Raw genomic sequence first — 17,252 nt, 5'->3', positions numbered from 1 at the left:
GAGGCCTGAGTGGTATGGTGGTGCTCTTTTCTTTGACAAGCAACTTGTAGTAGCAAATATGCAAAGAATGAAAACATGCTTTCTTAAAAAGCTGCTTTCCTACAAGTGTATTTGACATGGGAATAATAGCGAGGAAGTATTGTGTGATATTTTGGACAACAGACTAATATTAAAGATTAGAACTCTTTCCCAGGCCTCCCTTATTCTTATAAAGTGTTCAGTAAATTCTTGAATCCTGATCTGTTAAAACTGAGCCATAGTCCCCTATGTTTCCAGAAAGAATAACTTATTGTTAAACTGCAGGCAGTGTGAAAGGGATCTCTTCAGATGCTTTAAAAGGCTGCTGAAGCACAAGGTTATAACAAGGCCAAATCTGTGTAGCTTTAAAGTGCATGCTGTTTTGTGCCCAAGCAAATGGTAGTACTCCAGGCAGTAATGAAGTAGTAGTTTGAGCAGGTGTATTGCATCCAAGACTTGCTGGGGAAAAAAGCTAACAAAAGCAGAACAAAGATGGCTTAAAAATAAAGGATGGTGAGACTCCTGTATTTGTGAACTACAGCTGTGGTAGTGTTAAAAGTGGGTATAGTGTGTTAAGGTATATTTTTTTTGTTCCCGGAGAACACAACTCTCAAATTTGAACTCTGCCTCATCTTTCCCTGAAAAGATCAAGGTAGATTTTTGAGACTTCATATTGGTCTCTCTTTCTAAGCCAGTCATTGCAGTCTTAATTTCAGTAGGCTGTCCTTCTAGCCTCTCATGTTAGTAGTCTTGATTATAGATTTATATTAACAAAGATGCAGTAAAGTGTCAACATGACAATATTCCAGTTCCTTAACTGGTGAGGCAAAACTGAGACTTAACCTGTCTTTCCTTACCACTTTTGGTCTGTTCAGCTCACATGGAAACCACAGTTTGTCCTGCCTTAATTGAGTTTACCCTCTACCACTTAAATTCACATAATGAAACCATAAATTAATAGCAAAGAATACTTGGAGTTAATGTCCATAGCCATACAAATGTCTGAACAAGATGTGTTTTCAAGATGACCTCAGTGTATGTTCTAGTAAAACAGATACAGTCCTGTCCTGCAGGGCCTGGATGGAGCTAGACAGTCAGTCTGGTTTTCATTGAGATGAAGCTGTATCGGTGGAGCATGTGTGATTAAAGCATTTACCCTGAAGATAAAGTACAGTATTATGTTCACTAAATGGGAATTATTATAACCAGCAATACCAAAAGCTGTCAGCTGAGGGATCTCCCAAGCCAGTGGCAGCTGCTTCTCATAACAGACAAGCACAAGAGGGCTTGGGTCCCTTCTCAAAGAGCAGCATCTGAATGGATGGGCTGGAGCAACTGTTTCTGGCTTTTCTTAATCGTTCTTTGCTCTCGTCTTGGTCACTGAAGTAAGTCTGAGCACAGCATTTTTCCATGTGTTTTGGAAAAGCATTGACAATGTGAAACAAACTGAGAAGCTGTAGATAAGCAGTGCCTTGTGTTTGCTTCCAACAAAAGTCAGGACTGTAGGCACTGACAGGGTCAGCCTAAGGTATCGCAGCAGCAGGGGTAACAGCAGTGCTGCATAAGCACTGCCTCTTTGTCATGGCCCTAGGCTCCTCAGCAAGCTTTCCTGGAACTGGAGTTAGATTAAATTGGGCCTTTTAACTCTATGTGTACCTTGACTGTGTCCAGACAAACAGGTCCACATTCTGTCTTCAGCTGGAGTATTTTTTCCGTGAAAGCTGAACCAAAGAGCCCAGTCCATCCAGGACACTGAGGCATACTTCCTTGCACAAGCCTGGGTCCACACTACTACAGAAGTGAGCAGAGCACGGGACTTTACCCTGACAGCACGCTTGATCCCAGCCTCAGCTGGCCAGTCCACCAGGAAGTTTCCAAGAGAGACAGAACAGTTTTCTTTAGCAGGAGCCTACACAGAAAGGAGGAGTCTTAAAATACCCTGGTGCAAGTTTCCATTGGAAAGAAACAGCTAGAATTGAAATAGCATCTGATGACTTATCACATACAGCATGGCAAACACTGCCCCCAAAATAACAGGGTATAATTAGAAGCAAGTGTAAATACCCTCACAAACTTGATTATGAAGTGTGTTATGTTTTCCTTAGAGCCAGTATTTTAAGACTTAGTTAATGCTTGGTTGGTTGTAGTAGTGGTTCATTGATAGAGTGGAAGTATTTCTCACAGCTGGAAATGTCGTTTTGCCCAGCTAATCCTAACTGCCTGCTACTATAAGCAAGCTGAAAACCATGAAGCACAGCTTGCTGTTAGGCACCACAGGAAAGGCTGCTGTCTTTCAGAAAGGAAAAAACCCCAAGGGAAATGGAATTTAGCTTGTATTTTAAAAAACACACTGCACGGGGATGGTTGCCTTTCCAGTCTGTTAGGTGTCTGACAGGTGGCAATACTGCAGCATCCTATTGCCACCCCCCACACCCCCTCCCAACTAAAAGGTATGGCAAGGATGAAGTATGAGGGACTGGCTTCACTCAGTAGCGTTACTCCATGCCCATAAAGGATGAGTCGTTCCCTCAAGGGCCTGTTGAGACTGAACTGCCTCTGCTCCTCTTAAAAGCATCTCACTGGGTGTCACTCACTGGTCCTTAGGTGGAGTGCTCCTTGTGGTTACTCCAGTTTTCCTTTAGTGGAAAGGGCCATCGTGCCATCACCCAGTCATTGCTATTTTGCTGAATCTGTAGAATTGCACCGAAACAGACGTTACTGATTCACTGCAGCGATAATAAGTGCCGGTCACTAAGGATCTGTTGACAAACTGCAAAGCAATCCCACAGCTGCAGTTCAGCAAAACACTGCCACGAGGAACCCTGGGAGGAGCTGCTATCAGTTCTGGTGAAGCGTTAAGGTCACATTAAGTGCCTTCATTTCTGAGCAGGTGTTTTACAGCTGCTAAAGAGAATATTTTGGTTCAGAAAAAAATTCAAACTTCTTTATGAGAGGTGCATTCACCAAACAGTAATAGCCAAATGCATTAAAAGCAGCGTCTGGCTCTGCATCCCGTACCAAAGCACGTTACCACCAGGTGCACAGGTTGCTCAGTGCTGCAGATCCGCTCCGTTCCCTTACCTGCGGCCCTGGCAAGCTTTTCTAACCAGCTCGGCGCCGATCCTGGGCTCCAGGTAGCTGCGCTAGAAGGCCTCTGTGGTTTCAGCTCCAGATGGTACTGGCAGATAATGATCTAGACAGGAGGTCAAAAAAATCAAACTGGGTATGTTGTGGTGCAGTCTTTTCCCAGATTGCTGTGCATACACAGGCAGCTCGATACTTTGATTTTCTGCAGCTGTGGAGTATACTGGAGCTGGTATATGTACCCTCGAAGCCTGTAAAAGCTTCAGTCATATAAGCATCTTGGAGGCAACAGATGAAATGGCGTTAAGTATTCTGCCATCAAAAAGGTATTTTCTGGCAAAGTGAGCAAATGTACGAGTATTGTATCCCACTCCGCAGCAGAGCGTGAGCAGGTGTGTGTCGTCCCCCGTTCTGCCTCCTCCCCAGCTGCTACCTGGGAGCCCTGCGCACCAAGTAGGGCTACACTTCAGTAGAAATAGAGGAAAACAGCAATGAAAAAGGTTACATTTTTGTGACCAGATTTTACCCGGTTGCTTTTCCGTTCCTAAGCACAGATCACGTGGTAAAGCCAAAGTTGCAAATACTTGGGAGGAATATTTATGGATCAAAGCAAGCCTTCATCCCACAACTAGCACTGCCGTCACATAAAATAAAACACAAGTATTTCTTCTGGGTGCAGATTCATTAGAAGTTAGATGCTGCTCGTTAAAAACAACAAACCTAGCTGCAAATCATTCTCTGTATGACCAGGTAACAGGAGATGGGAGAAAAGGTTAAACACATTGATTGCTTTGGTTACCCAGATGCAACTGGACTCATGCCTGCGCCTACTCCCTGCCTGAGGGCAGGGGCTGCTAGCCCTGCGTGCACACACGCTAAGGCAGGACCATTTCTTTGCATACGTGCTGCAGGGAGGGACAGTTTTGCTGTTTCTCGTATCCCAGCTGCTCAGGTTGTGCATTATCGCAGAGCCACTGACCCCTCTGGCTGACACCTTGTCCTGCCTTCGCACATTTTTACGAGTAGCACGGCCGCCCTCTCTGCACAGTTACAATCTAAAAATTCCTGATGTGAAGTCAGCCCTCGGCAGAGCTGGCAGTCACCATATTAACCTCTGCCTCTGAGATTATGAAAATAGATCAGGCCTCGTGTGATGAAAAGCCTTTTCTCCGGCAAATTTCTCTCTCATTTACAGCCTCCTGATCGCCGATGTTCACAAACTGCTTCACAGCCCTTTGCTGAAGGGGCCTAGAGAAATTCAAACGCTTTCACAACAGCGTATTCCAAACACCCATTGTCCAGAGTTTCCTCATACACTCCTGGCGGTTTTCCCTGCCAAACGAGAGATCAATCTGGCACAGGAGAAATAAACAACAAGCACAGCAAAGGAGAAAGCTATTTCCAGTTCCTACTACTCAGAGGATTGCTACAAGGTTTTCCACTGCCTTACACAGTGAGGATCCGTGAGCCAGAGAAGTCTTCCCGCCTGCTAGTATTTAACATGAAAGACTCCCGCTTCCTTTGAGTGTGGGGAGGTTTTTTTTAGGCAGAGAGGGGATCTGAGAACTGAAAGCAGGGGCAGTACTAGAATTTTTGGAAAGCTTCAGCAACGCTTCTCAGCTCCATCTGTGCTTGGTTTCAGCTCTACAGGGCTGTTTCAGATGCAGCCTGCAACGGAGGCACATCGGCCCCTTACCCACGAATATTCTGAAGGTTTTGATTTTGCTAGAGAATTCAACTTTTTCCTCTGTCAGGCACCCGATTAGCACCGTGACACACGTGCATGTCACTTACCTGGGGTAACGTGTAGCCAGCAGCAGCAAGGTAGATGTTACTGTGTCGCTAGACATCCATGCAGTAAGACCGACGGCACGTCAGTCGTGTCCTCACGGCTGGCTTCAGGGGGGCCAGCTTCCCTCTGCCTCTCCACTCTCTTTCTCCCAGGTGTTAATCCATTTAATGCCTTTGGAAAAAAGAGATCTTACTGGAAAAATGTTTTGGTGGGTTTTTGGGTTTTGTTTTTTTTTTTTTTTCAGTGCAGAACTGCTGCTTCATCAGCAGTGCACGAACGCAATACTTCCTGCTCACACTGCTCTCCTTGCCCACACCCTTCCTTCCCCCCCAGCTTTAACCAGACCTCACTGCCCAGGTGAGGCCACTGATGAGCCCCGGCAGCACACAGGGATGCTGTGGCAGCCTTTGCTCCTGGAAGAGGTGATGCTGGTGAGATCCTAAACCACCAAATAATTCTGCCCCAGAGCACCCCTCTCTGTGCTGTGCCCCCCACCCCAGTCCTCTAATAAGCCCCAAGCAAACGCGTACCCACCACAGGACAAGCGAGTCCGTAACCTTCCACGGGCCCAGGGGGGCACGCTGCCAGTGCCTGACACCCGCTCAACATGGAGAAACACCTTGTGCTTGCTTGGTATCGATCCTCCTTCCAGGACTGGCGAGTAGGGTTACATCAGCTAAAACCGCATTGCCAGCCGCTGAGGTGACTGGGAAAGGTGCTGGCCAGGCCACGTTGGGAATGGCCAAGGGCCTCCAGCGGTGTGTCTGCAGGACACTGCAGGCTCTGGAGGGGGTGGCAACAACACAACACTTCTGCTGATGTTCTTGCTTCAAAACCAGAGGAACAGACTGCAGCCACACACCCCTCAGCAGAGCTGCTGGCTCAGGAACCCCAGCTGTGCTGAACCCCCTGACATTTTAGGGATAGTTCTGCTTTCTCTAATCCCGCGATCCAGCACGGCACTAATGGCCTGAGACTAGGGAAACCCTGTGATCTGCCAGCAAATCTGCGGGTACCAGCAGCCACCAGTTTCCAGGTAATGACAACAATATGCCCCTGGACATCTATTTCCCCATTCCCTGTGTGTGCACGTGAGGACATGGAGCTCCCATGTGCTGGAGGCCAAACCCAGGAACTCCGGAGCACACCCAGGACCCGAAGCCCATGGGTCACCACAGTGACACGGTGCTGGCCACCTGCAGGACACACACAGCCACACAACCCATCACCTGCCCGGGTCAGCCACTGCATAGGCAGTCTGAGATGGAGGTACCCAGTCAAATAACGTCATCCCACCAGTAGGTTAGATACATGCCTTTTCCCACACATACATATATTTTCTTCCCCAGACCCTGAACGATTTTTTGGTGAAACATTCGGCTCCTCTCCAACACAAAGAAGATCTTCAAAATCCCCCAAGTCAAACTGTGGCTGTTCCCTTATTTAAGCAGATTGGAGAGCAAAGCCCAGTGTGTTCCCTGCTGCCGGTTCACTGGGGCAGCACAGGTGAGGTGCAGCAAGGCTCTCCCCTGCGCAGGTGACTGCAGTTACTGCCAAGGGAGGGGACATCATGCAGGTCCTGGGCTGGAGAGCTCAAATGGCCCAGTATCACCAGACAATACCTGTGTGTTGTACAGGTTTTACTCCCCGATGTTGGTTGCTCAAGTACCCAAGTTCTGCAAAATGCCAGCGTGGCCCATTTTTCCGCAGTCCAGTAGTTGGAGATGGTCCCATTAAACAAGCTGATGCATTTCTCCATCCTTTTCCTGCGTTATCGGAGTGGATGACAGAGGACGGTGCCTCTTAGACTGTCTGACGTACAGAAAGTGCCAGTTGTTCTGTGCTGGGGTCTTGCATCTCTGTTTTGCAGATAGTTCTAAGCCTCAGGGTTTCCGAAAGTGACATTTTCAATCCCATTGTAACTACAGAAATGCCTAAAGAAAAAGGCACGTGTGACTCCCCAAACTGCAGGCCCTTTGCTGCCTTTGCTAGTTGAAACACGACTAATTTAGGAGACTTTTTTCAGCAGAACACAGCAAAACACTGTTAGTATCAAACGCAAATCAATTCTCATTGTACTCACGTTCAGAAGACCTAGGTATACAGCGCCGCCACCCCCCAAAGGCTGGGTGCTTTGTGACAGCTGGGTAACAGAAAACAAATACTTTTATTCCTTTCTTTTAACCAGTTTGCATTTCTTTGGCAGTAAAAATGTAAAAGGTGCTCCAGCTGGGCTCCGTGTCCTGCTTTGGGACAGCCAGTTTCCACCCAAGCCCGCTCTCTCAGGCCAGTCCTCCTGCCCATTCCCATGGTCCAGAGCCCGCAGGTTCACACTCCACGCTTGGAAAAAGCCACCGTCCTGGTGGCCCTCGCTGCCAGGGGCATCCCCGTGGTGGCACAGGACTTCGGTCTTCCCAAACCTTAATGCTCTGGGGAGAGGGCACAGACTCCACGCCGTATCCCAGCACCGCTGAGATAGATCCACAACACGGGGGCCGTGCCACTCTCTCTACCCATGTCAAAAATTAAAAAAAAAAAAAAAAAAAAGTGGGGAAAAAAGCTTTAGGGACTGAGGCAAGGAAGCAGCAAGTTGGAGGAGGCACATGGAGATGCCACCACCACCTCCCAGTTCCGATGTGATGTTTTGGGCCAGCTCCAGCTATGCTGCCAGGGGAGACAGTGCGGGAGGAGCGGGGGCAGCAGGGAGGGAGGGGGGAATGCCAGCAGGGAGCAAAGTTCAGCTGCCCTGCCCCAGGTCACCCTGCCGAGGCTCGGGCAGCAGGGAAATTCCCAACTTGGGAATAGTCACAGTCAAATTTAGGTAGGAGAAAAGGGCTGGGCCCTTCCCTGGCCGAGAAGGAAGTGCTTTTTTAGTTGCCTATTTCCTAAGTAATTAGTCACAATCACTTCCTAGCCACACAAACTTACCCCATTTGGGTTTACACCTCATGACAGGTGTAAAACGCACCTTTGGACATGAGCTTCCTTCCCATCAGTCTCGAGAGGAGGCATTTCTCAGGCCAGGGGGTGGGAAAGGGAAGAGAGTGATTTTCTGCAGGTTTCCTCCCTCCGAAATCTCATTCCCAGCGCATCAGCCCACCCAGGGGCAGCTCACAGAGCCCCGCTTCGCCAGCCACCCTCGGTTTGGGGCAGAGCTGGCTGGTTTTCTTTTAACCTGTCCCTGTTTGGTGGTGAGGGACCAGGTCCTCACCGGAGAACAGTGCTGTGGGGAATTTTAACCTCTGTCACGAAGGTACAGGAGGCTAGAGGGAGGAAAGCAGCAGCAGTTTACCCCCTGGGTTTGTCTCTCTGTTCCTGAATCTGGTTTGTTTCTCCACCAGAAAGAACTATCCCCCCAGGACTTAGGAAGATGTGGATGCTTCAGCTTCGCTACAATTCCCTGGCCTCCAGAGCTAGATACGCAACTCAGATGATTCTTTGGCTCACCGTCCTGTGAAATGCATTTTATTTATAGAAAAACATATAAAATGCAGCTAAGGCAGCTCTGACAAGCTAAAACAAAGGATTTCTTTTTTTTTTTTTTCTTTGACACATGCATGTGGCTTTTGAATACATCCTGAAGATTTCACAGCCATACACATTTATGAAAGAAGAGAGAACTATGCTGGCAGAAACCTCCTTAATTTATACATAAAATAACTGACAGACTGTTAATCACCACAACATGCTGGAAGGATGCTCACTTATGTCATCACAGGGCTACCGTTTATAAAAAAAGGAAAGAGAACCCTGACCCAACACCTGTGCAGGAAAACCAGCACCAAAGTACTTCGCTGCTGTCTTCGGAAGCCCCATTTCAAAGGGGCTTGACCACCAGGGAACAGCAGTCACAATGAACGTGAATTTTCAAAGTGCTGCAATCATCTCAAACTCACTTCAACTGAAGGAAGAAAAATTGTGATGCTGTTTGCAGAGATAAGCTCCAGCTTGTATGTCATCCTCTGGCAGAGAAGTCTGAAAACAAGTTACAACAAACCCACAAGAAGAGCCACGTCCATTTTGTAACCTATAATTTTTAAATATAACATTTTATTGCTTAGATGGTTTGATACAGAACAAGTTTTACTTTTTATTTTGAATTTGGAAGTACTGTACAACTGAATAAAAAGAGGAATAAAAGTACCAAAACAAATGTGTGATTCTCTGTTCATGTGGCATAAACCAGTCTTGTACACAATTCGTAGCAGCAGTTTAAGTTCCCTTTAGAAAAATATGAATTCTACACATTTATTACTGTTTCCTGCATGGGATGAAATCACTAGGATTAAACTTCCTTCGTGGAGAGAGAGAGAGAGAAAAGAGAAAGGAGACACACAGAGAGGAGAGCGAAGATGATGAATCATTCTGAAAATGGAATCAGACTGTCACATAGCCCCCAAAAGTTATTTCACAACAGCCTCAAACAAGGTTCTCTTTTTTTCTTTTTCCTTTTTTTTTTTTTTTTTTTTTTTTTTTTTTTTTTTTTTTTTTTGCGCTTTCACAGTCAAGTGCTTAATGTAGTGATTGAATTATCTCAATGTTAAGTCCATTGCAACTCAGGCAAAAGAATTTCAGAAGATCCTTTTTTTTTGTTTGTTTTTTGTTTTTTGTAAAAGCCCTGAGAGAGGAAAAAAAATAAAAAGATTCAAACAAAAATCGTATAGAGACAAATTAGCTGAACATGCAAACTAAAGCCTAAGATTCACCCATAGTTTAAACACATTATGAATTTCACAGTTTAATATTGGGGGAGGAGGGGAAACAAAAAAACCCCAACAACAGCAACGGTTCTCAGTCAAACTCAACTAATAAAAATGTCAATAAAATGTGGCAAGACCTTATACTCTACTAGGATATAGATAAAGGCTAAATAAAGCTTTAAATCAATAGTGATTATTGCTAGCAGATGTCCCGGCAGGCTGCTGGGAATTAATTACTTGCTACATTGTTCTGCAGCATATAGTTTAGTAATGGCTTCTCCCCCACAGTATTGCGCAGTTTAGTGTGGAGAGTTGCAAAAAAAAAAAACAAAACAAAACAAAACAAAAAACCAAAACAACAAACCAAAAACAAAAAAAAGACAAAAACCAAAAAATACCCAAAATAATAATAATTATTATTATAATTATAATAGTAATAACAATTTAAGGGATGCGTGAACTGGTTTTAAGTAGAATGCACCTGGATAGAGTTTCAAATGTATCATTGGTTGTGATTGATTTATCTATATCTGGCGTTAGCTTAGTTTCTGAACTGGTTCAAACATCCCTATTTAGAAAAAAAAAACCAACAACACACAAAAAATAGAAATCACATATACCTCAACCATTTTTTCTTATTCTATTTGCAAGAATATTACTCGAGAACGTTTCTCTTCCTTTGAATTCTGGACAGTGAGATTTCAGTCTCCAGAAAATTTCGGAGAATTTTTAATATAGATATAGATATATATAGATATATATATATTATATAATATAGACTGGGTCCAAGGCCCACTTCCTCCATGTCTGGTGAGAGCAGGAAAAGCGATTCTGCGGGGGGAAGGAGGGAGGGTCACAGTGCGGGCTGGGCTGGGGGGCTGCAGTGGTGGAATAGCACAGTGAGGCTCCGGCAATGCTATTATGGCTCTGTCTGTCCCAGAGGTCATGACTGAAGGACAATTAACAAACAACAATAACGACAACAACGACAAGGACAACAAAAACGCTGGGCACTCCTAAAAATGCGCAGCTACAGTAGGATACATTTCGCTTAACCCCTTCAATATTGGTGGCTGGAGTGTCACCTGTTGCCGGCAACAGGAGCCATTCGGAGAAATTCCAGCTGCCAGCATTAAAGGGGTTAAAATTATCGATATGAAATTTAGACACACACCTCAAGTCTTCAAGCATCAACCCCAAAATCTCAGGAAGAAATTTTTTTTTTTAATTTATTTTATTTATTTTTAACATGTCTTATATCTGTAGTTTTATTACCAGTAGTATTTTCTTGCTCTAGACCATGACAGTAGCAAGATGACGGTAAGGCTCGCATTTCTCCCTTGCTTGCTTTCAACTGGAAGACGGAATAACTTTGCTCTTTAAGTAACACACGCTGCCACCGATCTGATTGCAACAAGATTAACCTAGTACTCGCAGTGCCTTTCTGATGCACTTGGAGGGGCTTTACGCGGCCCTGTTCTCGCACACTTCTCCCCCCAACACACACGCACCCACACGCACGCACAAACACGCACTCGCACCCCACCACGAGTGAGATGTTCCCCTGTACAGGTGTGATGATACCTCGCTGGCCTCCACTTGACTCTCCGGTCAGAGGAAGGGTTTCATTTAAAGTACAGTAGAAGAGCTGCAACATAAGAAGAGGAGCTGGTGAAAGCATTAAGTCAAAAACATTTCGAGAGGGGATCCAAGCTGCATTACACATCTGCGTGGGCAAATATTGCCCATTGGTTTCTGCTGACTGCAGAGACAAGCGAACTGATGGATTTTTATAAAATAATAATAAAATAATAATAATAATATACTGAAGCAAATCAAACATATATAACAGCGGGTGCGTAATTTCCATAGGTTACGTTGCTATGTAACTCTTCTCTGTATACACGCCTAGTCCACGATGGCCAGAAAAAAACCCTAGGATTTAGAAGACCATTTGTAATGCTGAAAAAGTGGAAACAAGCTTGAGGTTGAAATTCATTGCGTTTCCTGCTCTTGGCTTGAACCACTTCGAACACCTTCAACTGCCACGTTGTTATTGCCTGGAACAGGCTTAATGCTCCACCATGTGGCAAATGCAAGAACATCTACTGAGAAAAAACAATAAATCAACATCTCCTCCTCAATTCCTCCGACTATTTCGTATGAAATTCACATAATTTTTCTTCCAGTTATTGGCTGTGGTATCCAAGGGCCTCCCACCCCACTGCCCCCATTTCCAGCTCAGAGAACAAACACAGCGACTATCACAGATATACAAGAACAAGCTCACGCACACCAATACAAAAGGTAACATTAATGCTTAAATGAAAAAGGTCCTCTCCAAATAATTCATTAAAATATTAAAAAAAATCATTTTTGAAAAAAAAAATCTATAATACCAAAAGATCTAATAAAGTAGTAAGGCACTCAAATCAGTATATACTGTAGTCTCTTGCATTATTATACTGAAAGGCATATGGCACCGTGTCCAGTCTGCCATACTCTCCCCACAGCTGTAGGTCGCTCTTCCAAAACAAGACTCCAGAAACCTTGCTCTGCTGGCTTCAGCTTGTGTGCTGGGATGGGTCCGACTTCCTAGCAAGTTATTCAACCCCCAAGAGCTGAGGCGCACTGTCTGCAGAGGCAAGGATGTGATTCATGGGAGACTTTTTGTTGTGCATCTCCAGCAAGTCTTGAATGAAACCCGAGGGCCTCTCGTGCTCGGAGCTACCCCGAGGCTCCTGGTCTTTTGCGGTCTGTTTCTGTGCACTCTTGGTGGGCTCCACGAGGCAGGTGCTGGCTCCTCGCCCGCTTGGCCTCTCCTCTCTGCAGGGGGAGTCCTTGACCGTGCTGGCCAGGGACTCTTTTCGGCTCCCCATGAGGGACGTATGGCTACCGACGCCCCCCCCCACAGAGTCACACTCGTTTTCTGAGATGGGATTGGCGCCACTGTGGCTAGACTCATTTTCGCTGTCTTCTCCGCACCTCGACTGGGTGTCCTCCTTGTCGCTCTCCTTCCCATGGTTTCGGGCATTTTTGACTTTCTGGTGTATGCGCTGGTGACGAACCAGGCTGTGTTTCAGAGTGAAGGTCCGTTCACAGGTTTGACACTTGTAAGGTCTCTCACCTAGAAGAGAATTAAAATACAAAGGTCAGCTATAAAGTCACAAACGTGCCTCCCTCTTGTTTCAATCGGCGCAAGATGCTCTACACTTTGGAAATTCGGCACCTGTATCAAATGTGGACGTCACATTTATGCAGGTTTCTTCCTTTTGTACCATTGAACTAGCTGATGACATGTAAGCAGGAATACAGATAAATCTCCTAAGGTACAAATGAAAAATCAAAACTAAATGTGTTGAGATTTCTACAAGCCCGGCATGCCCCTGCACTAGGGAGGGAGGCAGACCATAAGCCCTGGGTGCTCATTAGCATCCTGTCCAATTTAGTCAGCAACTTTTCTGGAAGAAGTCTGCAGTCGTCCTCTGGACCTCAAAAGCCTTTGTGAAACCGGCCCACCCCAGGGGCTCCTGGCTGCAGGTCAGCCCCTGAGACACGCCGAGAGAGGGCCTGGAGATGGGAGAATGAGGATACTGCCCGGGTAACCCTGATCAACAGCACTTAACAACTGAACTGCACGTAAGAAAGCATCTCCCTCTCTCTCAGATGCTGACAGATGGGCAAGGATTAAATGCACAATTTAATCACTGAAGTCGAAGAGAAGCTGCCAGAAATTACCCTCGCCACAACAGCCCCTCCTCTTTCAGTCAGGCAGAAGACAGTATCGCCACATTTCAAAACGGACACAGGACAGCTAAAGGACCTAGATTTGTCAGGCATTCGTGGGACACAGCAGATGTCTGTTAGAGGTGATCAAAATTTACTGAGTGAAAGGTGCCTGCCTCAGGATGTTATTTACAGAGCTGCTGGTGTTCCTCAGCCCACTGGTGCCTTAGGACAGGAGTGACATGCCAAAGCCCCTGAAAAACCTCTTCATACCCATGCCAGAAATGCTACTTGCAGGTCTCATTTTGCAATCTTAAGCTGCAGAGCAGCTGCAGGCATCCTCTGCCGTAATCAACAGGTGGTTTGCTCCGATCTCAGAGCTGCTTTTTGCACTGGAAATGCTTCAACATTTTCCTAAGCATGAGCTCATCAGAAAACAAAAGCAACCACAGCCCCACAGACAAAATTCCCCCAAAGTCCCAACCAAGCCTCAAGGTGCTACCTACTCTCAAGAACAAGGTCCCACCCTGACCCATCCTCTATTTCCAGCTGCACCTACTAAAGACTTTTCAGTGCTGCAATTCAATCGAGACACCATCTTGTGCCAATGAGCACAGAGAACGAAGACAAAGAAATGCGTCTCATTTCTCACTGGTAATAATGCTTGGGATCATTAAAAGAAAACCTATTACAAACTTGAGGTGGCTGGCTGAAATGTGCAAGTAGGTCCCTGGGAAGCCAACACTTCTCTCCAGTGTCCTGCTTGGGCATCTGCTATCAAGGCAGGGCACAGACCCCTGGGAGCATCTTTGCCCAACAGCCCTTGCCCATCTGGCACTCGGCTGTGGCTGATGCTGTGCTTGGGCAGGCAGCACCAGAGCAGCCCATAACTGCTTGCTGGGAAGCAGCCTGCACTGGACAACAAAACATTTCCAGCCTGATTGCCATTCTATAGGCAGGCAGAAGTTTCTTGCGCACTTCACCAGCATGTCCCAAACGCTCCTCTTCTGAGTAAAGAAATCCCAAAACCTTACAGTTATCCTTAAAAAATTCTGGACATTGAAACTCAAGCATAAGCCACGTTACAACCTGACAGCATTTTGTCAATATAGCTGAATAACTGGGAGGGAGAGGAGGAGGACAGTCAACCCACAGTACTCGGGCAAAATCCTCAGCTGAAAATGCACTGACCTAACTGAAAATGCTCTGATCTAACAGTGGGGATAGGTGCTATTTACATTTATTAAATCTGAAGAAAGCACTGTCCCAGGTTCCTGTTCAACACCTGTCCTATGTCAGAACATCCTTCAGTGTCAAGAAGAGTCAAAATGGGAAAAAAACATACCGACAAGGCCCACATAGCTCAGCATGCAATGGAAATGATTTAAAACATATGTTATGGGAACCTCCACGGGCACACATCATTTGGGGGTAAAGCTCAGTACTTAGATATCAGCACCTTCCAAAGCTTCTGAATTAGTATGGAAAATAGGCACAAGAATGGGACCTGTCTCACTTGTGGCTCAATGCCAGAAGAAACCAGGTCCATTTTGCACTCGATAGGTCAGTATTTATGATTTAGAAGGGTAAAAATCTTGTTAAGACACTAGTCCTTGGTGTAGTTTACTCAACATCACTGCCAATTACAGCACAAATATTTTGTTAATCACAAAGACCTTGTCTTCAGCAGAGAGCACCTTCAAAAGACACAAAATGTCGAACTGCACCAGTTTTCACACGTCAGAGCAGCCTGCTGACAGCTAAATGCATCATTAATAACACTGAATGATTAATTCACATTTGAGCAGGCTTATGGCTTCATTTTATTTGCAAGGCACTGCTGCAAACTGCGTATCGCATAAAGAAATCCCACGTATTTTAACGGACAAACATTTTACTACCTGTGTTCCACCTTCCCTGCCCAAGCCTGAATGAAGAGCAGGGTGCCCACTGTAGCTTTGCCTGTCACTTGAGCAGCAGGACATGCAGATCACCAGCACACTACCCGTACCAGGCTTGGATAATCAGAAAAAAACAGACTCTCTCTCTAAACTTCCACTCAGAAATGAAGTCTTATCATACCCTGCCAGGTTTCTCCACTACTCATCAAAATACTGGGAAGAGGTAGAGCCACACGCACATGACAACGGACTCAGGCGCTGGACAGAACAACCGCCCAGGGATCTCCACACTTGCCTTCACCTCTAAATTCTGCAACCAACCATGGGCAAAACAGTTTGGGCACTGAAGATAAGGCAGCGGTGACAATTCCCGCTGCCTCGATAGGCTCCATATGCAGCATAAGAACTGGGGCAGAGAAGACAACTTGCAAGATACCTGTAGAGATACCTGTAGGACTAAACACAGTGTCTCCAACTCCAAGTGCTAGCAGCAATCGTGTACCTACACAGTAGATGCCTCAGCTGGTGGCAGACCTGCCTGTAATCTGTTCTGCCCTCAGGCCTCCTCTTACCTGTATGAGACCGCATATGTCGCGTCAGATCTTGCAGAGACCAGAAACGCTTGTTGCACACAGTACAGACTTTCTTTCTTTTGTCTGCTTTTGCAGTACTCTTAGCCCCATCGGTCTTTGGTTTTTTGTCATCACTGCTCTTCTCAGTGGACTTTCTCTCTGTGCCTTCCCCCTCAGAGATGCTTTCGCTCTCTTCATTTTCCTTTCCTGTTGCCTCACAGTCCACAGGAGACTCCACTACCTTCAAGTCCATCGGAGACTCTTCCTGCTCAAGACCAGAGTACTGCATCGAGGGAGCTCCTGCACCATCCTGAATGCTTTTGCTTTCATCCTCACTGCTCCTTTCATCCTTTCTGTCCTCACGAGTGTGGGCCTTTTTGTGACGGCTAAGAGTGCCAGCAAACTTGAAGGTTTTGCCACAAATGTCACAGGCATGTTTCCTTTCAGTCTGAGAACTGCTGCCTGCACTCTGGTCACTCTCTGCCAGCTTGAAGTCCATTAATTTGCTGGCAAAATTGAGGTCAAGACTTTTGTTACTTACAGAATCTTCCTCAGGGCCCTCTTCATATCCATCCGCTTTTTCTTCGGTATCCGCTTCTGCCAGAGGGGAGTTAGCTTTTTGCTCCTCCTTCAGGCCGCGCTCACTCCCTGGTAGCTCTGTTATTTCCTCTGGCTGTTCCTTCTCGCAGGAGGTCAGGTCCAAGACTTCGTTCCCTGTAGCTAGTGTCTCCACATCAGACTGGCTGTCTGCAAGCAAACAGAGAGAAACTTTCAGTGGGATGCTCTCTGCTAATTCACAACTACCGGCAGTAAGGCTGCAGGCGGACCCACGAGCACTGCTTCTGACCAAGTGTCCCGACATCTGTTTCTCTCATCTGTGACCCAGGCCAGCAACTAAGAGCTGAAAAGAGATCAAAACACCGCAGAACCCAATTAACAAGATGATTAAAAAGATGTAACAAAATGCTTTCTTTTTCAAAATACGTTCACATTCTCGACAGTTTCTTGAAGTCATTTTTAAGACAATCACTTCTACCAGAGAACACAAAAAGCTGAGACACCAAACAAGAGTTGAGGTCACTACTATTACAAATACACCATTCCAGAGATACATGGATCTATTATTTATAAACTCATGTATGAAAAATATGCACATAGATCGAAGTAATATACATCCACATATTAATCAAACTGACTTATAAGTAGCAGAAAAAGCTTTTCAAAGGGAACGTAAAGGCCTCATGCAACCAGCTGGTACAATTAGATGTTAAAGGTTAGAGCAGACAATAACACAGAGGTCAGTTTAAAAAACTGGGTATATATCATATAAGCAAAAGATGCAGAAGTTTGTCCACATGTAGCTCTTTGACACACACTCTTTTGACACACCACCTGGAACCAAACGTAAAGCCAAGGTGCAGTAACAGGCAGCAGCCTTCACTGTTTCACAATTACTCCA

The 17,252-nt window shown here is 45.8% G+C and overlaps 1 protein-coding gene across 8 annotated transcripts in view; it reads right to left on the bottom strand.

The window, feature by feature from the left end:
* Positions 1-8,908: 8,908 nt before the first annotated feature.
* RREB1 (ras responsive element binding protein 1) overlaps positions 8,909-17,252 on the bottom strand; it is a 129,546-nt gene continuing 121,202 nt past the window's right edge. For all 8 annotated transcript variants that reach the window (XM_080379948.1, XM_080379949.1, XM_080379950.1 and 5 more), the window contains 2 exons: positions 15,794-16,540; positions 8,909-12,721 (listed from right to left, as the gene is read on the bottom strand). In XM_080379948.1, coding sequence (XP_080236074.1) covers positions 12,198-12,721; positions 15,794-16,540 — 1,271 coding nt within the window. In that variant the 3' untranslated portion in view covers positions 8,909-12,197. The remainder of the gene's footprint in view (positions 12,722-15,793; positions 16,541-17,252) is intronic.

The sequence above is a fragment of the Falco punctatus genome (assembly GCF_963210335.1).
Source record: "Falco punctatus genome assembly, chromosome: 3".
Lineage (NCBI taxonomy): Eukaryota > Metazoa > Chordata > Aves > Falconiformes > Falconidae > Falco > Falco punctatus.
This window is presented reverse-complemented; position numbering and strand designations above follow the sequence as displayed.